Genomic DNA, 25440 nt, shown 5'->3' on the forward strand with positions numbered 1-25440 from the left:
ATTATATTATGAACTACTCGTATATATATGTATAATGTGCTGTCATACATCTTTTTTTCAATTATCATTGATAGGATTTGACGCGAACGTCTGCGGTTCGAAATTAAATTCGAAAACTGCAATATAATTATTAATTTTCCAAATTATTTTTGTGAATCATAAGCCGTGTACATTCCATGGAATTGTTAAAAGAAAATTTATTTTTATATTTTTAATCAATTAGTTAAACTATTTAATTAATTTTTGCCATTTTATTATAACATTTATATTTACAACAGTCGATTTTATATGTTTTTAAATGGTCAATTATCGTTTTCTCTCCGTCTATTTGTTTATTATAATAATATGCGTACGTTTATCGGCTGCGTAACGAATAATATCGACATAATGAAAGCGTAATACACTAAATACTCATAGTTAGTATCGAGTTGATTAACTACGGATCGTAAATTGTATTACTTTCTAATTATTTTGACTGCAACCTGCAACTGATTTACTATGTAGGAATTTCCGGATGTATCACGCTTTGATCATCATCGTAAATCATCAACACAGTTATTATGATATTGTACTCGTTAAATTTAGTGGCTCCAGAATAAGGCAACATTTCGAGTATTTCATTATAACTACGTAAAGAGGACTTATATGTAAGAGGTGTGTATTAATTAAAAAATAAATTGTTATTTTCCCAGCCATAGGCGTGTAAATATTTTTTTTGATCTGGTACAGCGAGTCGTTATCCACTCTATATTTGGCACCAACGCGATTGTGCCCGTTTTACCCTTTACACGAAAAAAAACGGAACACAATTATGTTCCAAAAAAGTTGAACCTTTGCATCCGTTTTACCTTTTCACCAAAAAAACATACTACAAGATTGCTGTCCGTAAAATGAAGATATTGTTTTTTAAAAATATGTTCAATACAATATTTTAAATTATTAATCTACGGAAACCGTAAACATTTGTAATTTTTTTTTATATTGAAAAGTGTTTTATTATTCCAATATGTATAAAATAATAAAAACATAATATTTCCAACACTATAATCCTAAGTTATATTTCATCCGGTTATTTAATATAAATCGCGACTGTAATCATAATAATATTTTTTATTTGTTTAATTTGTGAATATCAGTTTGCGTTCAAATTTAATATTTGAGTCAGCTGCAGCCTGCAGTTTATTGTAGGTTGTTGTGACGCGAGTTGACATTTCGTACAAAATATTAATTTAGTGCGCTCTGTGCTTCGTAAAGTGTGTCGCCGTGAAATTATTAAGTGTTGAATAATGAATCCTTGTATTAAAAAATAAAATAATGTAAGACTGAAAAAATCATGTTTATTAATTGATAATCATAAATGTAAGAAGTATAAAAAAATTATAAACTTTGTCAGTATTTAATATCGTTGTGCTAAGAAAATTTATGAATCAAGTACATGTATGTAACGAAAGTTCATAGTATCTACAATCATAATATAATTTCGGAAAATATTTTCAATAGAAAAATAATAACTAAAAATAAATAAGTAAAAAATTCAACAAGAATTTCGTATTGCTAAAAATTATTTACATAGCGTTAATTTCGGTATTATATTATTTCCGTAAGAAATATTGTTTCTAATTCTAAAATACTGGGAGAGACATTTCAACATTTCAATTATTTAACTTGCGTGATACTCTAAAAAATAATACAGGAGATAATGTTTTCTTTGTGAAAAAAAAGAATAGAAATTTATTAAAAGAATACAATTCAATTTTGGAAATAGGTCTCTGGTTAAAATATTTTTTCATTCTTGATTTGATAAGCTTACCCGGCGATACCTTTTCGTGTTTAATTGAAAATACTCCTACCTACATAGGCATGTTTACGGCTATGGCCACTTTGCCAATGGCCAGACCTGCTGCAAAATCCAGCTCCGTTTTAAATTTATGCTTAAATCATTAAAAATAATCACTAAAAAGTAAAAAGAATGATTAAATAAAACAGAACTAATTATTAAATATTTTCACATAACATTTTATATATATGATATGTCTGTGACACAAAATAATCAATAATATTTATTATCTAATATCCATAACTATAACTACCTGTGTAGTTGTATGTTATGTTATAGACCTTTAATTTTTTTTGAAGAAAGTGAGTATATTATGTACTAGCTATAGCTACTGTAGTAGCTACAATTACTAAACATGTACGTTTTTAAGTTAGTGTATTCTATACAAGTCACTCTTTGTCTTTGTATCTTAATTGAAGATTTCAATTTTCCTAATAAAAAATTTTACTGGCCATACCCGCGAAAATTTTTTAGACATGCCTATGCCTACCTATAACTTCCATTTTTCTGATTATATATTTTGAACAGTGTGTGCCCTGCTGTGGGTTTTCTACCAATTTATGCATCGGTAAATCTTTAGAGGAAGCCAACCAATAGAATAACCAATGAGCTAGAATCATTCCACCTAAATTATAATTCACTATTTTATAATTCATATCTTTCATTTTAGTTTTATGTTATTTATGAAGTCATTAATGTATTGTTAGATATCCAAAGTGAAACTTATTTAAAATTAAACGTATTAAAAATAATCATATAAATAAACCTTCCAAAAAACCAGATAAACTTAAATTTATAATGCAAATGTGTTGAATAAATTGTCATATCTAAAAAAATATTTGAAAGTAATATGATCTCTTAATAGTAATATAGTAACAGAATGTAATTTTTAATTTTTTTATTTGTAATGTTACCAATTTCACATATATAGTGTGTAAACACTAATGAAGAACAATCAATATTTTTACATAAAGACCTGCACTTTAAATTCGGTTTTTTAGTTGGTTTTTATTAGATAAAAATTCACATTTTTAGGAACATTAATTTTTTTAAACTTAATTAGACATGCGCATGCACAGTACAACTTTTTTTTTCTTAAATGGTAACCACCAATTTTAACCATTTATTATTTTTGTCTAATTTTTAATGAATTCTGGTAGCTTAACCAACTTTCTAAATCCAAAATTGTTCAAGTTACAGCAATTTAAAAAACAAAATGGTAAAGTGCGCCGGATTTTCAGTATTTTTACAGTAATTCTGAAAATAATTGCTCTATAATTATTTGGACTTCACATTTTTACCCCTATTTATTAAGGTGAAATTTACACGTTATTTTAAATTTAGCTACTGTTAATTTTTACTTAAATGTATGTATGAATTATAACTTATGGCATAAAAACCATAAATATGTATGTTGTTTATTTCGCTTCATTAAATAAATCTAGCATAGGTTAACAAATAAACAATTTATACATTAAATTATTTAATAACAAAATAAACTTGTAACTTAAATAAGAATAAAATTCGTTATTAATTAGATCCATTTAACGTAGCAAAATAAATAGCAACAAATAAAATAAATAAGCACAATCCTGTTGTGTTTCTTCAGGCAAAACAGGGGTAATACTGCTATTTTTTAAAGTATTATGGTATTACGTTTATCCATGTAAAAAGGTAAAGTGGGTGTTGTTGTGCTAATTTTACAATCATGGCTCTATTATTTTATCATTTTTTTTATCAAAAAATTAAACAATGTGAATATTGTAATTTTTTTCAATACAATGAAAATATACAATATGCTGTACAATATTGATTTATTTTATTCATCTGGTGCTAAAATTCGTCATAGCGTTTTAATTTGCGAAATTCATACTATGTATTTTTATGCATATTTTATAGAAATAGGGAAAAAATACTTTAGTATATTATTATTATGTTCAACTGTTCAAAATTATTATACATTTAATGTTTTTATTATATCTATCTCATAATGATTATACATTTATACTTACCCATAATCAATGATATTTATTACATTGTATTTAACTGTACCTTGTCTTACAGCGTTTATTAAATAAATTACTATTAAAATTATCTCGACGGTTTGAACGGATCACATTGAATAGTACTATTTGTCATTGTATATATTCAAACATATAATATTACTCAAAACAATAGGACGTATAACATAGTTATTATTGTAATTGAATGTTTTTCCTATGACAATAACTACAATCATACAATCGATTTGCAGTGTCGAGTTCGAGCCGATATATCCAAATCGACCGTGCCTAATAGGTTTTTAAAGTATAATGTCGACCGAGAGTGCTACGAAAGCACACTACTTCTGTGAGATAGTCACGCCATTGCTCGTTTGTCTATTGAAGCTATAGATAATGACAAGGAGAGAGCTGCAGCGTGCAGGTTACGTACGTAAGGGATTGTTTTTCATTTTCCATCATGCAACACGTCCCTCTCCTCGAGGAATCAAACGATAAGAGTCAAACTTGGGGATACGATTTTTGCTTTGTACTTTTCAGACATTGTTTAGGTACTGAAATCGTGGGCGGTATGCGAGTGCGAAAAACATTTAAAATTGTTTATGGAAATTCGAATCTTGACACTGTGTTTTATTTTGAACAGACTAAATCATCAATGCATCCAAGTAGACTTAGACTAGCGGTGTACTTGGTACATAAATACAACAATAACAGTAATAATAATAATAATAATAATAATAATAACAAAGCGTTATATTTTATATAATAATAATAATAATAGTAACAGTAATAGTAGTAAAACAATGATAATAACTAATAACAAAGCGCTTGTGATCGGGGTGGTATACACCCACACACGTGTGGTCGTGTCGCTGTTGTGCATGTCGCGGAAAAATTCTCATCGGAAAAATAACAAAACGCAAATTACGTACGCATAAATGTAATATTGTAACAATATGCGATACACGCACGTTTCGGTGAAATAACGAAATAATAATAATGGTAATACGTAAACGTCGACGGAACAGGGAAATAAAGTAGAAAAATAACATCATCGCGCTCCGAGCCCGCGGTGGACCCCAATGTAAGGTACCGTACAACTACACGTTTCGTTGTACTATCGAAGTCGGCGTGTCGGCGGTCGAGAAGTGATTACACGCGCGTCAGCCTATCTGGTTAGTGGTTAACTATCGCGTCACGTCTTGAACCGCTACCGCGGAGATGGTAACCGGGCCCGCCGACGTCCCCTCCCTCCGCGCAACGAAAACCGGTACGGTCGCGTACAACGGTTCGAAAGAAGCGAAACAAAACGTACGTACGGGCGCTCGAGCAGTCCGTGTCGTGCGTCCGTTTCGTTACAACGTCCATCCGTTTCCGTCCTCCGCGTCCATCATCGTTCATTTATTTAGTTCATAATAATTGTCCGTTGGGTGCCGAGCGATACAATCGAAGGGGACATTGCCGACGGCGGAGAACAAATTTGATGATAACTGTGAGATCCGCGGAACACGTGATAAACGGCCGGAACGTGCAGTCAAGCGTGTCGACGCGTCAGGATCGCCGTAGTTGATGCTGCTGCAGCCGCTGTCGGATAGAGGTAAACAATTAGTAATCGATTATCGTGATACTGTATCTACACATTTTTCGTCATTTTCGTCCCGCGCTTTCGATATTATTACATTTGGTCGTGCGTTAAACTTGAAATGTATTGCCCTCACTTGCTGTGTACAACTTAAGCTGTACTGACCTCCCCCCCCCATAGAGTACTCAGCGAGGGGAGGTGTTTGCATTTATTTTCACATTCCTTTTAGTTATTATTTTTTTATGCGACGGAAAATGCAGTCTGTACTTGCGCACGCGCAAATAAGCGTTGTTACGATCACTAGTTCCTCATCTGTGCGATACGTTACTGCTGCAGGATAGAGACCACCGCACTGTGGAAATGTGTATAAATAGCTTCGACGCTTGGGCTTCGTACGGGTAAAAATCCGTACACGTATGAATCTTGTAAACCACCTCTCTGTCGTTTATTTAATAAACCCAAGACCTTTAAACGGAATATAACTTACGAATTATATTTCCACAAAAAAGCATGTTGTGAAAGGAAATTCATCGAATAATTGGAAATATTGTGGAACTCAATTTGATGTGTTACTAATGAAATTACGTATTTGTGTATAACGCAGATTCAATAAACGCGTTTGATTTAGTTGTTGTTGAACGTTTGTTTTCTACTTGTCTTTGCCGACAAAGAAACTATGACGGCTTTTAACGATTTACATTTGCGATAAACCTTTGTCATAATACGAGCGATTATTGTGTTTAATATTAATATTGTTGCGATAACAGACTGTCAATAGCCGCGGTAATTTGAGTATTCTAACATTTTCGAATTGCACACGCACCTTCTCATGGTATGAAAATCGATCGCGTTAACGACGAGACAAGGGAAATGCGTTTTTTTTTTCTTACGACGTACACATTCAAATTGTTTACACGTGTGGTGCGTCACTGCAGTGGCAGACACGTATATGCAATGCCATTTGCTTGTGGGGTTTCCTACTTTGACGGCGAAGGTAAGAAGGGAAAGCTTTTCGGTTACAAGATGGTACGTCGTTTGAAATTATATACGCAGATTTAGGAAAAAAAGAATGTGAACAGCTGTTTATTAAATTACATAGTCGATCCACAATTCAATGATGCGATGTTTTATCCTGATTATTAACATGCTATTTACCATTGTTATGATGGAAATATAAGGTTTTTTTAGATTTACTATCACGGTTCGTGACGTCTGTGTACGTAATCGAGAGCGTGTTATGCATTTTTTCTACGCATCGATTTTTATTGGTTTTTTTATCCTTAGTAATTCTTAATTGTTTTGCAATTTGATTAATATTAATGTGACTTCTTCGCTCGCGGCTACGTGTTATTTGCGATTATAAGATGCTTTTCATTTACAGAAAACGTTTAACTTTGATATTGTATTAAAATAATATTTATGTAAATTATAAGATATTTTTCGTTTTAGTCTTATTATATTTCGACTGTAATTTATAATAAACATTAGTTTAATGATAATATATTAATTTGGATACTTCACGGAATACCTGTCCGAGTTTTATTTCCTTTCCAGTCGCAGTCATAGATTTAAAATTAGTCAATACCAAACTATATCTAATTTATAATATTATCAATAACAACTTAATAAAAAATTATATTAAAACAAATATACGCATATTATACAACAAACATAACCCTGTTTTATATGCCTATCTAAAAATAATAATATCATAGAAAAGTAAGTTGCACTGCTTAAAATAAAAAAAAAGTGACTCAAATCTTAATTTTCTTTTTATTCTTCTTATAACATAAACCTAAATATATTTTTCATACTTATTAGATGCATTAATAAAACATTTAGTAATAAATTCCATTACAATTTCCATTTTTTGAGCTATTATTGGTGCAAAAGTTAAAGGAAAATGACCGATAGTTACATTAAATAATAATATTGCATTCACGTGTTATAAGTCTAAATACTATTGTCCAAAACACAGAAAATTAATATTGTATCAAATCATATGTGTGTTCAATGTTCAATTTTTAAAATATATTCATTTAATATATTTTGGCTACAATATAACTTGTACCATCAAGAAAAATATGGAATGATATTCAATGTAAAACTTTGAGTGAATGTTACAGATAATTGTCGAAAAAAAAAATTAGACGAAACGCTGAAAAAAAGGAGTAGGTAAACGAGTATACTCTATAAATCTATACTATAAATTCTATAGTATATAGACAGTATGCTATATTTAACGTTGAAATATATATAAAAAAAATAGTAGCAAATGTATTGATTTTTATATGCAAAGAATAAATGTTCTTATTGGCTATTGGCTATTGGCTATATTGGTTATTATAGAGTTTTAGTGATACGTTAGTAGCAGATGGAGATATTATGTAAAACCAAACAGGAATTGTTTAGTAAATAAATTGATTGAATATTTTATACCAATACCAATTATTACGGTGTTTTTTTTTCATATAGGATTTTTATTTTTAAAGCATTAATTAGTGATGCTTAAAGTTATTGTAGTTGTAATAAATGTTATTTATAATCAATTACACGGATTATCGTTATACGAATGAAAATAGTAACGACAAAAAAACTCAGCAAATAAAAATGTTTTCATTCATAAACATTGGATAAGGGCCGCCTGTCTGTTGCTGCTGTACATACCGGTTGAATTTCACTTTATGGTTCGAAGCTTTTTATGGGTCTTTCTTTCTAGTTATGGAGCACCACATTTCAGTAGGTATATGCACGTGATTATTGGCATGATAGGGCAGAAATGTTTCTTTCAAAAAAAAAGAAATATTTTGCCTATTGATATTACATCGTTTCATGTCAGCTACGATGCATTTAAAAAATAAATATAAATTATTAAAATTTTATGTATACGGTATTTCATTGATTTCTGATTTCCTTGTTCCTGGGAATATTTCGAATATTATTATATTTTGAAATGTATCGTCGTCGTCGCAACCGTGTGTACGTACAGTACCTTTGTGTGTTATAATAATACCATTGATAAATCAATGATAATACGAATATTATAGTCGTAGCGTGAATGAGACACGCTACAGGACTGAATTTTAACGCTGTTCGCGTTAATGTCTATAGTTTGAAATATCTATGTATATTGCATTTTGTATGCTCCTTAACTGCAAAATCCGTCAGTTTGTTTTTGACATTAATTTAAGTTCTGTATTCATAACGAACCCGCTTGGCGAAGCCTTAGTGTCGATTAAATAAATAACAATTTTAAAACTTGTTTCGAAATTAAATTCCATTTCATTACCCGCTTCTGGTTTTGGAAATTCCAGAAATTGTTTATTCATTTTACATATGAAAACCTACCCTTTCTATGAAATCTATAACGCCCATATTATATTATTAATATATTCTTTAAAGTTGCGTTATACCTTGTACACTCGTCTTAACATTATGACAAAAAAATCACTTTGACATTCGTTTAGGTACCTATGGTAAACATAAATTAAAATGCTACTTTAAACCATTTTGAGAAAAAGTATGGCTTATTGGTAAAATGTCATAAATAATTTTCGTATAAAATGCGTGGGTTTTTCTTTTTTTACTTTAATATCAGTTTGGAGTAATTTTTAAGACATTTCACAAATAATAAAACTATTATAAGCAATCTTTACATTTCATTTTTAAGAATTTCATTGGTTAACTTTTAATCTTGAGGTTTTTTTTTTATTAAAATAACGAACCTAAACCTGTTTAATCTGTGCATAAGTTTAATTTTTGTCATCTAAACACCTAAACGACTGAACATTTTTTTTAAGATAAACGTGCTTACTTGTTTTTAATGATCTTAAGTTTTGTATGATTTTTATTTAAATGCCATTTTATGATTAGTTGAAAAATTATAAAATATATTAACAATTTTTAAACTTAATTAGTGCCTAACAATTCAACAGGGTATTTTGTTTTGTAGATATATTATGATAAAAAGTTAAATACTCTTATAGCTCATTAAATAGGTTTATACCAAGTGATTTGGTATCAACAATAGGTACTGTAGTTTACTTCTATACCATTATGTTGAGTTTTTCTGATTTTTTTGGGCATAGTATGTTTGTATAAAACTGAAGATGTCTTATAATGATTATGATTAATATTTTCTTTTTATGTACTTAAACAGCTAAGTTTACAGAGTAACAAAAATATAATATTTTTTGTCATTGTTTTTTTTTTTTGTTATTATACACGTTGAGAAAAACAAATTATAGATATTTTTTTCGATTTCTTTGCTATACAAATAATTTGGTTAGGAATTTAATGAATTATTTATATTTACTGAACATTAAAATAAAAGAATTAAAATATGATCATATTTTAATTTACTTTGCAATTTACTTCTAAAATTCTATTGGCATAATTATTATTTATAATTGTGAAATCAATCACTTGATGATATCATTGAAATTTTAACCCAGTAATAGATTAATAACAAGTTGTAATTCATTACTCATTAGTATTTAATACTAATCAGAGTATTAATAATATTTACTATACTGTAGTTTATTATTTTTATTTCCTTTTAGCAATTTCATATTTTGAATAAAGAATTTGATTTTTAACTATTTATAATATAATATTTCCAAATATTAAAGAGACAATTTAGAATAATAATACTTTTGAGAAATAATTGTTTCAAATAACTTTCCATGGTTTCTTTATATTTTTATTATTAAATAGTAATAATTTATGGTGTATTTTTAATGTTGATATAAAATAGTTTATGATTTAATCGTTAAAAATATGTTTTGTTGTTGCTTTGTAATATTAGAATAGTTTACGTCGAGGTTTACGTATAGTGAATATAATAGGTTTATAGGTTCCGATCACTCTAACGTTATTTTGAAATTAAACAATTGTCTTTGTCTCTTTTAACGTAGCTAGTTAAGAACATTTCTGAACTTATAGTGTATATTTAACTTTGTACATTTTCGTTGTACCTAATTTTATTTATAAACTATAAAATACTAACATCTATACCTATGCAGGCACAAGATATGTAAACTTTTGCTTTAAATGTGCTTCATACATATTTACCCTTTGTTTCATTATAGTTTTCTATAAGCACTGCAATAGTTAGTAAAATTGTCCACCTTATCTCATAGAAACAATATACTATATAAGTATCTACTGTATAATTAACAAATATTAGCATTATGTTATTATTATTAACGTCAATCTAAAGGTAATTATCTAATTTAGAAATCATATCTATGTTTAGTTTTGCATTACCTCTAAGTACATTGATACCTTTAATTTAAAAAGTATCTATGTACAGAATAATTTTAGCCTACATTACAATCGTATGAGAATGTGAAGATTTCTAAATTTTGGCACTTTTTTGTTTTCGATGTAGTATATTTTCCCTTTTAAATTTTCATGGTTAGGTTAGATATTATTTTGCATAAGAATATTTAAATTTAGAAGCGATGACTAAAAAAATTCTTCGAAATATGTATTTATTTCAATAATTTCGCTTTCTCTTCCAATTCCTACTCGTATTATTTTATTTTTATTAACTGCTTGAATTTTAAACCGGGACGTACTGGTACAAGTTTTATCTTATGCTTATAAAATACATTATTAAGTAATAAGTATTCTATTGATACCTTTTTTTTGCAAAACTTTATAAATATTTTTTTTTTATAATTGTTACAAGCTTGTTTTGTCAACATTTTAGAATAAAAAATAGTTTTTATTTAATATATTAAAGAAATAATGTATTGCAGTTTAAAAATAGATAATTATAGGTAGTTAAATGTATAGGAAATTGTATAAATTAAAATGTAGGTTGTAAAAGAAATTAATTTATTTTGCTCTTGTATTATGTATCATTGGTTTTGTAACCATTATTATTATTATTATTTTTTTTTATAATCATTAGTTATTACATCAAAATTAATTTACATTTATAACATGAAATACATTGAATACTGAATTTTAGTAAATTTGAATTAATTTAAAAAAAGCTCAAGTGAAACAATATAGACGTTTATAAAGCATATTTTTGTTTATTGACATTATTTACTATGTTTACGTAAATTTGGTTTAAATAGTTGATCTCAATAATAGTGTGTTGTTCTGTATTAATTATTGTTAACTAAAATAAAATTATATTGACCATTGAGATGTTAAATATCAAGATATTTGGTATTATATTTTTTCTATCTATTATTTAATAAGTCATCATAACAATTTAAAGTATTCCGCGTTCCTTATACTGCGTCTCAAGTATGTTCATAAAACCTGTGTGTTCTACATTCTTTGGAAGTTAAAGCTAACCTAGCCGTGACCACATATGAAATGGACGAATATGCTTTTATATTTTTTATTTTTTCATTGGTATCAACATTGTTGTTTATATCAAGGCCGCATCGTATTCTGCCTGACAAAAGTGAAACTCATATGATATAAGAATTTGAATTTGTGGACGTGATATCGATTATTTAAACCGTTAATTACCGTTTAATTTTTGAACCGGATTTCCGGAGACATACAACTGCAGTACCCGCATAATATTATGAAATGACGGATAACAAATTAGACGGTTAGACCAGATGTCTTGTTGTTGTGCAATATTTTTGAAATTATATTTTAAACGCTAAATATTACATTGAATATTAATGTAACATGTTGTATGGACTAGTGGTATATAAATTAATTGTTCACCATTTTTTGAAAAATTAGTGACATTTAAAGAAATTATTTGTTAGGATAAATGTATACATGTATAGTACCTACACGCGATGTGTTTGATACAGAGTTTGATATTATTACAAATATTTTAGAAGTTACATAATGTATATTCTAAATAATTTTTAACATGTAGATAATAAAACAAAGCAGATGGTGCATAATTTATCTGATGATTGGAATGTTTAGCGGTTTGCATCATAATTCATGTTAAGTGATAGGATTCCGAATAAAACTTAAAACAAATACAAACAAATTGGAAAATTGTGGCTAGGAAGAATCTATTTCATCTTCGACATCTTAGAAGAAATAATGTTGATATTGGAATTTTACATGCTCATATAGAAATGTATTGCGTAATATATTTTATAATGTCTATTCAATTTCAATTTAAATTGTTTAGATGAATTACACATGTATCTTAACTACTTTAATTGGTTTAGGAAACAGGTATCTCAGGTGGAAAGATGCCTTACTAGTGTACACCGCAGGACACGCTTCATGGTTTGTAGCCATAATTTTAGATTCTAAAATTATTCAGTCTTCTTGAGTAAACCGAAAAGAATCAATATCAACAATATATATATATATATATATTATATAGAAGTATTTTAAGTTAATAGATGCATTTAAATTTTCAGACGTAGTATGTACAAATATTTTAAATTTATGCATTTTTAACGCATTAAAATTTATATCAACTATTGTACTGTCATATTATTCCAATTATTATTAATGCTCTGACTCTGATTAAGCCTTGATATTTAGGATGAAAAATAATTTGTAACTACACGTTAAGTATTTATCAACTATTACGTGTAAGCTATAACTTATATGTAAGGGCACTAAAATTGTAATACTATGATATTTAATTGTTTAGGAATTCTTACCGGTAAAATACGATTGAGAACGTTATTTTTCGTAAAACGATTGAGAATGCTGGAGTTTTTTTTCCAACGTTGCCAAATATAAACGATCGATAATATGTGCATAATAATCTGTTGATATTTATCGGACTTATATCGGAATAGCTGGATTTGAATAGTAACTTAGATACCAGATACGAGAGAATGACGGTTAGGCTTTGCAGTCGAAGCACAAACTATTCGTCTATTCGTATTAGATATTTTTATAAGCTCTACATATTTTACAATTTTTACATTTATTTTTACAATTATTTCATTTATATATATATATATTTCATAATTTTACAAGTTCTACATATTTTACAATTTTTTATACATATATACACTATACAGGTATTAGATATTTTTATAAGTCCTACATATTTTTAATTTTTTATTCATATTATATATTACATATTATTAGGCGCTTATTTGTATACAATTATAATTATTAATTTATGACTTATTTCAAGAATATTTATTGTATGTATACTGAATTTTTCATAAGCCAAATAAATGATATGGCAAACTATGGCAAAGTTTTATATAAATTCGTTCTCAATTATATTATTTTTTGGGTTTTTTTTGGGTCAGCGGTAAATTCTTTGTTAATTTTAAGTGTTTTCAATCGTTCAGCCAAAAAGGTATAACGTTCTCAATCGTTCGATAGCCATTCTTACTATAAAGTTTATATAAAAAAAAAAAACGAAAAATCGATTTAGAAAGACTGAAATTGTCAAACTCATACAATATTGATCACTTTGAGTTTACCTTGGCGGGTTCAAAGTAAAATTAAAAATTAATTTGATCATTTCAAAAGTATTCGAAATCATTAAATGATGATTAAAATTTTTATGATAGGCATCAATAATATAAAATAAATAATCATTATGAATTTTTTATAGGTTTATTTTATGTACTTAAATTGAAAATATTTGAATTCGTTTTGAGGTAATTTTTACGTATTTAGAGTAAATGTATAAAAAGATATTAAATTATTTTATTAAAATTAAAATTTTGTAAGTGTTAAAATCTTAAATCATAATGTGATCATTTTTAAGACAGCTGTCAGTTTCGTTTATATGTCTTTCAGTATGTACTTCGTAAAATTAAAGATATTGTGATAATTTTTTTAGTAAAAAAATAAAATAAAAATAAAGTATAATTTAATTGTAAGTTTAGTATATATCACGGTGTGTATTAACAGTTAATGTTTAAATATTTTATCTAATAAGTAATCTATTTGGTTCTTATACTCGTAAGTAATATTTTGGTCGGTAACCTTTTCATTTACTGTAAATTATTATTTGCACAGAGTGAAATAATAGATCTTCTATTCACGGATTCTTAACCACAAATGGTCATTATATTGTTGTGAACAGTGAGTTGGTTTTTTTTTTAAGTTTTTGGTAAATAGCCTTGGTTTTTCATTTTTTCCAACAAAACTATGGTCGGCCTCCACTGTAGTATTTTTAGGAGTTAAATGGTGGATGTGTCGTGCAAATTTTTCTTCATTCTTTAGAATTAGTGAGATATTGACATAATATTAATTCGATGTAATTATATATATTAAAAATTCTGTTAACTTGACTACGTATATAACAAGCTCTTAAAAATATAATAAAGAATTTTATATTATATATATTTATATATATGTTTCGAGTAATATTAAAATTTGGCTAATGTGTTATGTTTTAAATATCAAAATATAATAATAATAAAAAAAAAAAATGAATAGTATAAGTTACAACTAGAATTGTCCCCAGAATTGTAAGAATATCGGTAACATTTCTAGACTAAGATTGTTGTATTTTTATAAATTATTTATATATTATTTTTATTTTTGTCAAACACCATTACCAATATTAACGTGTATCTCATTATCTCATTCAGTATATCATACGAGTATAATTTGCCATTTTTCACCTAAAATAGTAAGTTTGTATTACCTTTTTTGAAAGGTGCTATAGGTTTCGCTTCTACTCCGATATTAACTATTTCAAATTTATTCAAACGATGAGATTTCTGGCCACCTTTTAATTCATTAAATATATTTTAATATTTTTAATTTGATAAAAATGAATTAATTATCTTCTCGTTTTTAGTTTTTTAAATAAACAATAAAATTTTGGTTTTGTTTCTTTTTTAATTATAATAAATAAAAAAATCTAAAAAACAATATTTCATTCACGTATGTCACATGTGAAAATAGACTAACTATAGATCGGCATCGTGTATTGTGTTAGTATAGCATATTAAATCATAACAAAAACATCGTCCAATTGAGATATTTTTCACTATATCATTAGGCTAAATTATAAGTTAAGAAAGCATTATTTATTATACTCAGACAGTCTGCAACTTTATTATTGTGACACTATAATATATAGAATGTTAACAAAAATTCTTATGTAATTAATTTAACATTATCCAGATTGAGTTGATATTTTATGTTTTTACGCGAAAAATTACACATTAACCAAATTTTAACATAACCCATAACACACATACACACACACTTATACATATATATGTGTGTTTGTACGTATAGTTTTTGAATTTGATATTTTGGTTGTTTATGGAAGGTATAACGTTTATTTATAATAGATATTTATTCTTGGTATTTTTTCAAATTTTTCAATTTATTGTTTTTCGTATTCTTCTATAGGTAAGTAAAATAAATAACACTCCCTATAAGTAGGTAAAATCTTTATTTTTTATTTTATACTTCATTGTATTTTAAAATTTTCCATTCATTTGACATATAGGTTAAAGAAATTCAGATATCAGTCTAGTTAAGTATTTTATTAAGTAAAAAGTAATTTTTATTTTAGTATTAGTTTATTTCGAATACATTACTTAACCACGATAAGCAATTATAAAAATGTAATCAGTATCTTCTAATCCTATCATGCGACTGAAATGTTGTCACAAAAGTAAAAAAAGAACTCGGTTAATTTCTTAAAATTTCAAAAATTTTTAGCTTTTAAGGGTTCCATTATTTTTTAATGAATAGCATGATTTTTTAATTTTATTTTTTTATTTAAATTAAAAATCTTTTGTTGACTAATCGTTTTGTCGGGATTTTGTGACGATATAGCTCATTAGCAATCCGTAATGATAAATCGCGTCCCCTAAAGACTATTAATATATTTTACTTCTCCCCTGTTATTTTGTAATTGCTGCTTCTACACGTATGGGAAAATGTACAAATAATAATAAGAGACGATTATTTTATATTATTTATAATTTGTAACAATTTATTAACACATTATATCGTATGTTCAGAACAACCGGATATTGTTTTCAATCGTAACTCAGATAAAGAGGGGAATCATGTAGAAAACGTAAAATGATTAAATAAAATATTATTTGACATGTATTTTTTTAAACATCGTTCATTATATAATAGTTATTGATTAGATTGACATATGTTTTGGAATTATTTTCAACTAGCAAATTTTCATTTAAAAATAAAACAACTATAGCCAGGGTTTATGATTTTTAAGGCATGCCAGTAGATAAAATATATTACAGATGGCGAACAGGTGTTGTCATGTGGGCAGGTGATGGCTGCATCACAAATATGTAAACAGAATGTCATACATCAAACATTTCTGTAATAAAACAAATAAAAATATAATAAAAACATGTTTTATTGTTTTAAATTATTGTCAGTAGTGTGATTAACTCTCGAATTAACTATTGTAGAAAATTCTGGAAACAAAATTTGTGTATATAAATAAATATATTATCATAAATAATTTCGAAATTGTAAATTCAATTTATTAAGAAAAGGTTTAAATCTTTTTCTGATAAAGTCTTGAGTAAGGAAAACTACTATTTAGTATAAGTTAGGTCGATGATTTTTTTCAAGTCTAAATATACTTCAAAACATCATGTATTTTTACATTAGAATGAAATTGACTTAAAATTGTACTTAAAAGAAATAATTTTTCGGATTTAGACCTTCCATAAATGGGTTTTCACACTTTTCCCTTGTGAGGCCAACTGTGACTTCCGTCGTCTTCTAAACTTTTCTTTCTCATTTGTACAATCCTTTTTCCTAAACTTTTCTCGACTCCAATTCTTTTCCCAGTTCTAATCGCTTCTTTTCCCATTTTATTACTACCACCTTTATAAACACAAATTATATTATAAATGTTTCCTAATTTAATTTAAAATATACTTATTTTTTATAGTTAAAATCGTGCTTAATAAAAGTATGGTATATTACTAAACTTGTATATGTATAAAAAGAAAAAGTAAAATAAGTAAATAAACGTAGTTACACTACTACAGTCACAAATAAAATAATATACATTATAATCTGCTTTATTTGATTTTAATATAATAAATATTAAAATTTAAATGTGTAATTTGAATTTATAAATGTGGTGATGTTCAATATTTAGTATTTAACTAATAAAATTGATGCCCTATTTTATATTAGACTACACATTTGGTGAATGTATTTTTTTTTTTTTTTAAAACATTTATATTATTATTGGTCATGGAAAATTATTTTAACTTTATCCATTTATTTACTAAATTATATCATGTTCAAAATTTATATTTTATATATTTGACTGAAAATGCACCATGAAGAAAACGCTTTTTTATGTGTATATATGTTATTACTATTGTTAAATATGTTTTGATGTGAATAGTGTTTAAATATAAATACTATTTATATAATAATACAATTTATCGACATTCAATTATATTTATACCAATTTTAATTTCTAGGAATGAATTTTTATATCTTTGGAGTAATTAAACTCAATTTGACTTATATTCCTCTATCCCTTTAATAACTGTACAATTATTTATTATATTTATCTGATGTCATGATCAATTTTGTATATTTACACTAAAGTATTGATACATGTTAATTTAATGTACTATTTATACTTATTAACAAATATTATTATTAATATTATCTCTATGCAATTATTGCATTCTATTTCATAGAATAATTAAATATTAAAAATATTGACATTGAGTATGTTTCAGTATATCTAAAATATGTATAATACGCCGTGAACTATATAAAATATCTCAAAAAACACCTTTAAACTATATGTTTATGTATTTGTATTATCGGTGTATATTTAATCTGCCTATAATATTTAGTCTATACATTTTTTACATCAATAAATATGTGTAATGTTTTGTTTGATTTTTTGGTTAGAACTAATACTATTTTTGTCTTGTTTGATTTAGGTTTATGAACTGTTTGTTTTCAAATAAATTATTAATATAACATCAATAAGAATATAATATTCTTTGGTTTTTATATTTATCGATTAAAAGTAACCAAGATAGAACTTGATTTGAGTTTACAAAAAATAATTTTATAGATTAATATACATAAACATATACTAGCTGACCCGACAAACGTTGTTTTGTCATATAAATTATTTGTAGAGAATATTTTGTTAGAAAAAAATAACTAACTTAATATAGGTGTCTAAGGATGTGGTATATAAGTGGAAGAGGTATGGAGTGCTGTAAACGGTGACGAAATATAAAAATGAAAAAACATCAAACATTTATTTTTTTAATAATTTATTAAAATTGATCCTTCAAAATTATATATATCGCTAATTATGAAAATATTAGTAAAAAACAATATCAATCCCTTAATGCAACAGAGTGTACAATATTTTTTGTTATCCCATCTTTCACTAACACAAACAAACTGGATGGTTCGAAAGCACGCCACGTATAATTGTCCTTGTGAAAAACATGATGGGCTCAAATCTAAGCCACAAACAGACATTGTTTGGCCTTGAGACTTATTGATAGTTATTGCAAATGCCAATCTAATTGGAAATTGAAGGCGTTTAAATTATATTGGCACATCTGTGGGCTTAATAGAAATTCGTAGTAATAATATATTTTCACCTCGGAATTTGCCATTTAAAATGATGGCTTCGATAACAATTTTCATTAACTTTTTAATGACTAATCGCGTGTCGTTGCACAACCGTGGTGGGTTCAAATTACGAAGCAAAATAACTGGAGATTGAACCTTCAGTTATAAATTATGTGGTGGCATGTCTGGTAAATCCAATGAGTTTAAAAACTCTGTTGGATAATTTACAGCTTAAGTGGTATCGCAAACTGTATCAATAAATTTATATGACACCAAATCTCCTGGTAACAAATGTATCTTGAGATTCATTTCGTTGACGTCAAGGCCGTATCTAGAAATTTTTTTCGGGAGGGGTCCAAAATATGTTTATTGTAATTTTATTGAATTTCAATTTCAACTTTTGTTATTTGGTTAAAAATAAGACAGAAAAAGATTAAATCTTCTTTTATTAAAATTAATATCATATTTTTATATGATATTATGATATAAAATTAAAAGCAGTATAAATGATTAATTGGAGCTTAAGTCATTTTTGACTGAAAATATTATTGTTGGTATTAAAAATAAATAAGTATTTTAAACTTTCGTAAAATATTGAAGAAATTTCCGGGGGAGGGCAGACACCCTGAACCCCCCCCCCTAGATATGGCTTTGGTTGACTTTCACATTTTTTGCTGAAAAAATTGCTCTTTCTGCCAGTCACTCATGATTTATGTATTGTCTGTGTACACTGGGAAATATCTGGTCAATGAGAACATCTTGCGAATCAATGATTGTGCAAAAATCGGTCGGTATTTGTATGCATCCCGTTTTATTTGTAGTAACTTTCCCATCACCGATATCTAACAATTGTTTTGAGAATCTTCCTTATCCAGCTTTTTTATTGAATCGCAAGTATCGGAATCGTTTGCTTTCTATCTTTACATACATGTCGACCAAGTTCACGACATCGTAGAATAATGTAGTCTTAATAGCATCTAATCATCAACCGATATGCATATTAATCCTTCGAACTAACATTCTTGTTTGTTTTAGCACCTGTTGTGGGATCTTGTTGTTTAATATTTATGCAATGCCCGTCATTTAATACCAAAAATAAAATTAATAGTTTTAAATAGTTTTTAATAGTTCTTTAATAGTTTTTTAATAGTATCATTTAATAATTAATTTTCAATTGCCCAGTTATCGACTGGGTCAAAAATTATTAAATTAATTATGATCTATTAAACAATAGCACTTAGCAGTATAAAAAATAGATAAAAACCTATTCGTAGACCTACCAAATGTATATACAAAATTTCATTAATATCGGTTAAAACGTTTTTGAGAAGTATGGTCACAAACACTGTGAAACGAGATTTTTTTTTATATATATATGTTATATATTTATGTATTTTATATACGTGACTATGTAAATACTAGATAAGGGTTCATTAGTTTGCTCTAAGTTATAGTAGTTTTTAATTTGGAGCCGCCACAAATAATTTCGTAGGTATACTTTAGCAATGTATTTTGTCTGGATTTGCCTACTTCGTTTGGATTGGTCGTTGTAGAATTTTACTTGACGAAAAGTTGTTTCCGTAATCGGGTTTTGGGCGATAAAACTCAAAGACTTTAAATCCCCAGACTCCATTATTTCCGATATTGTGGAACGACACTCAGTGAACATTCTGTATATTATATATACTTTCATGTAAACAAATATATACGAGGGTATTTGCCGCATGTTTTGTCTGTCACAATAAAACTTTAATTCCGACACGTCGTCCACGAATTACCTATTCGCTATTTTAGTCTCGTTAGGTAACTTGAAATCCTCAATATCTCAAATTTTTTTCTCGAGCTCTGGAAATCCATATAATTTCAATGTAATATCTATCGCGATAGGTAAAAATAATTGTACATAGATAGCTTAAAGTAAATTATGACAAGTATATCTTAAATTGTATTATTAGAAATTTAGAACTCTCTTACAATCATAAATGTTCGTATGTCTTATGTAAATTGTATTGCAAAATAATCAACAGTTGTCAGTGTATCTACGTTGTACACCGTGTAAAATTGTAGTGTTCATTATTCGTTATGTATATTTCTTAAATGTAAATTGGTTACATTATCAATTACTGAAAAAGTGAACATAATCAAAAAGATAATTAAAATTATTAGATCTAAAAAATAAACTTACAAATAATTTAATATTTCAGTACATACTTACAACCATACAGAAAAATAAAGAGGACATAAAGATTTTACTAAATACGAAACTAGCTATTAAATAATGGAGATTTCTAAGTATCTCAGTATAGACGTTAGTTTACTTAATTAGATTATTCTTCGGTTAATTCATTGTGGAGATTTAAACTTTTCAGTAAATTTTTTGCAACTTAACTAGGTAATAAACGGTTTAAAGCTAGTGAAGATTGGTTAAGTAATTGGAAAAATTGGAACAACAATGTTTTTTGAAATATATGTGGTGAAAATTCTTTAGTTGACCAATCAGTATCTACTGATTGGTTAATAAAACTATTAATTACCAATTATTAATCAATATTCTTTTGATGACGTTTATAATTTTAATAAGACAGGTTTATTTTTTAAGTATTTACTGAGTCAAATATTTCTTTTAAAAATAGAGGATTGTTCATGTTTTTCAGAAAGAAAAAACATCAAAGAAGAGTTACAGTTATTTTAGTATCAAATATGATCAGCATGTAAACATTAAACTACGATTAATTGGAAAATCAGCAAAACTTAGGTAATTTAAATACGTTAAATATTAGTCATTAAATTATGAATCGAATAGAAAACGTGGATGGCGAGCGAATTGTATGAAAAATGGTTGTTAATTTTATCAAAAAATTTGTTTAAAAGAAAAAAAGTTCCCCTCTTAATTGGCAAAAAGTAAATTAAATTTTTTCCACCAGATATGACATCATAGTTCAACATATGGATCAATGCAGAACTTGAAATATTATAGTAGATTCACTATAAATTAGTGCCATAAATTTTATTTTTAACATTTTTTGAAGTTGGTGCTAATATTCATATAACTGGAATATTAAGCGATTAAAACTTTGTGGATCCTGTGCAAGCAATTCCTGAATTTAATCAGGCAGAAGATAATAAAAAATAAATATCAAATAATTGTCTCTAATAAAAAAGCAATGATTCTTATATAATCGCTTGATAACATAAGAATATTAATTGAAAAAATTAAAGTGCCAATGAGATACTGTTTAAATATTTAAGGGAAATTGAAAACTTTATTTTAAAACAACCCAAATGTTAAACTTTTATTTCAAATTACTTTCTAAATTGTCAGAATTATACTCGTGTATTTAAAAATGTAATCTTTTAATTGTTATTGTAGTTTATAAATACATAAAATTAACCAACTGAATTTTAATCATATTTAAAAAATAATTCGAGTTATATAATACGAAAAATACAATAATCGAATTAATTTTCATTCTCCTTAAAATTCAAGTTATCGAGACTCGACTGTGTTTATTATTAATGAGATGAATATCGAACACTTAATATAAATATAGTTAATATAATTGCTGAATATTGTGAGTTGTGATGTGATTACATTGTAGTCGGTCTTAATAAAATAATTCGCAGGTTTAATTGATCTTAATTATGTCTATTAAAAATTGACAGAAAGTTAATTATCCCTTTTCCATATCGAATTGAAAAATGAGAATATAATTAAAATAGTTTTGTATTCTAAATGTACATAGTAAGAACAAACACTTTTAAAGTTTTCTTTGAAGAAATAAGGATAAACCAGGGTTTTTCGAATCACTTTCTAAAGCATAATTTAACACACATTATTAACAATCTTACTACGTATAATTTTCAGTGTGTGGTAAGTCGATATAGAAATCTATACCAAAAGATAATATTTTATTCTATATAAAAATTTAAAATATAATTCTCATTGGGTCTATCGAACTGATTTTTGGTAAGTTTTTTGTCAATGAAACTTAGAGAAATATTGATACAAAAATACGTATGACAATATAATATGTACTTTATGTAAGAATAAAATAATTATATAGTTTTCTCATTTAAATAATATATTCTAGCCATGATTAAGAAAACTTTTTTTCGCGAACAGTTCGTTTTTCTATGTTTTCTGAAACGGTTTTTAAAATGATTTACTTTTAATAAGATGTTTATCAGTTCACCGAATTTTGAATAAGTTTTTTTTTTCGAAATTGTTCAGCATTTAACTTTACTAACAGCGTAATACAATTTTTTTTCCAGAGTATTTCACTAGTACAACAATTGATGACCTTAGATTGCTGCTGTCAATATACAATGGGTAAATTACTCAGTCTGTTAGCTCGAGATGAGAATAGTTGCTGTTCTTCTCAGCAGAAATATGACATATTTTTAGATTTTGAAAGTAAGTATATGTAACTTAGCAACTTATAAGTTAATTTTATAAATATTTTTTTGTCCAATATATTGTGTTATATTTACTCTAATTATTGTTGTACATTTTCAATGTTGTATTTATAATTATCAACGTACTTATAATTATTAACGACTAAAAAGTTTCCAGTATTTTCATATTTAAGCGGATCTTCGCATTTTAGAGCCGTTTCTTTACCATGGGTTTCCATGGCCGGCGGGTCACATTCGATCCGTGAACAAATTTTTACCCACCCCCCAAAGAACGGTTAATAATTTAAATCCGAAGTAATTATCACGCATTCCTGTCAATTACTAACTTTATCTGCTGTATCATAATTAGAGCGCGGATTTCTATGCAATCGCATATTTTTTTTCCTTTCAATATTTTTGGATTTTTGTCAGTTATCTCCAGGAATCATCATAATTTGAAGCTAATGGTGAATTTTTTTTTGCATATTTCTGCATGTTTAGAGGTTATTGCATATTTTTGCATATTTTGGCAAAATTCAAAATTTATTGCATATTGAAGTGAAAATTTAAAAAAAAATGTATAAAATAATATTTTGTCAAGTAAAAAAATTAAAAATAAATTTCATAGTCACTAAATAATAATTTATATATATATATATATATATTTAGTTATAAAATAAATAATCGATTATGACGTAAACTTAATCGCTCTTGCTGTGTCAGTCGATTATCGACATACCACTTGCTTCAAATATGCCCCAATAACTTCGGTTGACATCAAGGGTTCGTTTTCGGTCTTTAAAAATATGTTAACCGATAAACGACACAGCTTCACAGAAAATAAACTTGAAATGCATATGATTATTTATTTTAATAATAAATAAAATTTTAAAAATAAATTAAGTTCAGAAAATTCCCTAAATTTTTTTGTATTAAGTATTTAAGTAATTAATTTTTATTAGTTGAATTATAAATTTTAAATAAATTAAAAATTATTGCATATTTTTTGCATATTTTCATAATTTTGACTGCATATTTTTTACATATTTTCATGATTTCGACTGCATATTTTTTGCATATTTTCATGATTTTTACTGCATATTATATGGCATATTTCGATACTTTTAAATGCATACAAATCCGCGCTCTAATCATAATTTTGGCCCGTTAAGAGGCACTCGAATAAAACATTTTGGAGATTCCTACTTTAGACGATCATAAAACGTAATAAGTAAAACTAAATATTGAAATTGTAATTTTTGTTGCCGAAGAATATGAAGTTTGCTAACAAATCTAAATTTTCGAAGAATTGTCTGATTTTTTGGTAACAAAATAATTAATATTTGGTTAAATATTAATAAATCGTTGTCATCCCTCAATAATTTGGATTGAAATACTGGTAGAAATCTAATGATAGCCTTTTTTTTACGTGTTCTATAACTTCATGTTTCTATTAGTTATGTGAATTGGAAACAATTGAAAATATTGAAATTGAAAGCATTTTACAGAATATTTTAATACTTTTAGTTTTTGTCTGCAAACATGAATTGCGCAGTGTGGGTCTAATATGTTTGCCTGACACCTTAATTGCGCGACATTACTTTAACCCTATACTTCAATTGCCCGACACCATTTACCCGAAAATACATTTTACATATTTTCACTGTGCGTAATACTAATGTAAAATATTTTATTAAAATTTTGAAATTTTGAAATTAATTCAATGTCTTGATATTCAAATGGTACGGAAAGTTAAATATATAATTCGTGGAAGGGCACATACTCCAACTAGCAGAGAATACACTATATATATACGAGAAAAACGTATTAGTGAAATTATAAATTACAAGAAAAATCGTTCAAATTTATTATTTCTAATAGGAGTCGCTTATAACATTAAATTATAAGTAGTTTAATATTTTAATTCATTCTTTTTTTATTATTGTTAACTGTCGAGACAAATTGTATAACCGCCTAAATCAGTGGTTCTTAACCGGTGTTCCGCGGAACACAGGTGTTCCGTGGACTTCGTATAAGTGTTCCGCCAAAATTTTAAAATCGGTGAAAAAAAAATTTCTTTCAAAAATAGAATCGTTTTAGGTTTTGTTGGT

The 25440-nt window shown here is 26.8% G+C and overlaps 1 protein-coding gene across 2 annotated transcripts in view; it reads left to right on the top strand.

Annotated features, from left to right (window-relative positions):
- Positions 1-5153: 5153 nt before the first annotated feature.
- Positions 5154-25440, top strand: part of LOC112694197 (protein FAM49B) — a 26419-nt gene continuing 6132 nt past the window's right edge. Inside the window, exons 1-3 of one of the 2 annotated variants that reach the window (XM_025569596.1) lie at positions 5154-5434; positions 21589-21689; positions 23207-23348. In XM_025569596.1, coding sequence (XP_025425381.1) covers positions 23231-23348 — 118 coding nt within the window. In that variant the 5' untranslated portion in view covers positions 5154-5434; positions 21589-21689; positions 23207-23230. The remainder of the gene's footprint in view (positions 5435-21588; positions 21690-23206; positions 23349-25440) is intronic. The other variant, XM_025569595.1, reaches the window with a different exon arrangement.

Source organism: Sipha flava, unplaced genomic scaffold (assembly GCF_003268045.1).
Source record: "Sipha flava isolate LNK unplaced genomic scaffold, YSA_version1 124_pilon_pilon, whole genome shotgun sequence".
NCBI lineage: Eukaryota > Metazoa > Arthropoda > Insecta > Hemiptera > Aphididae > Sipha > Sipha flava.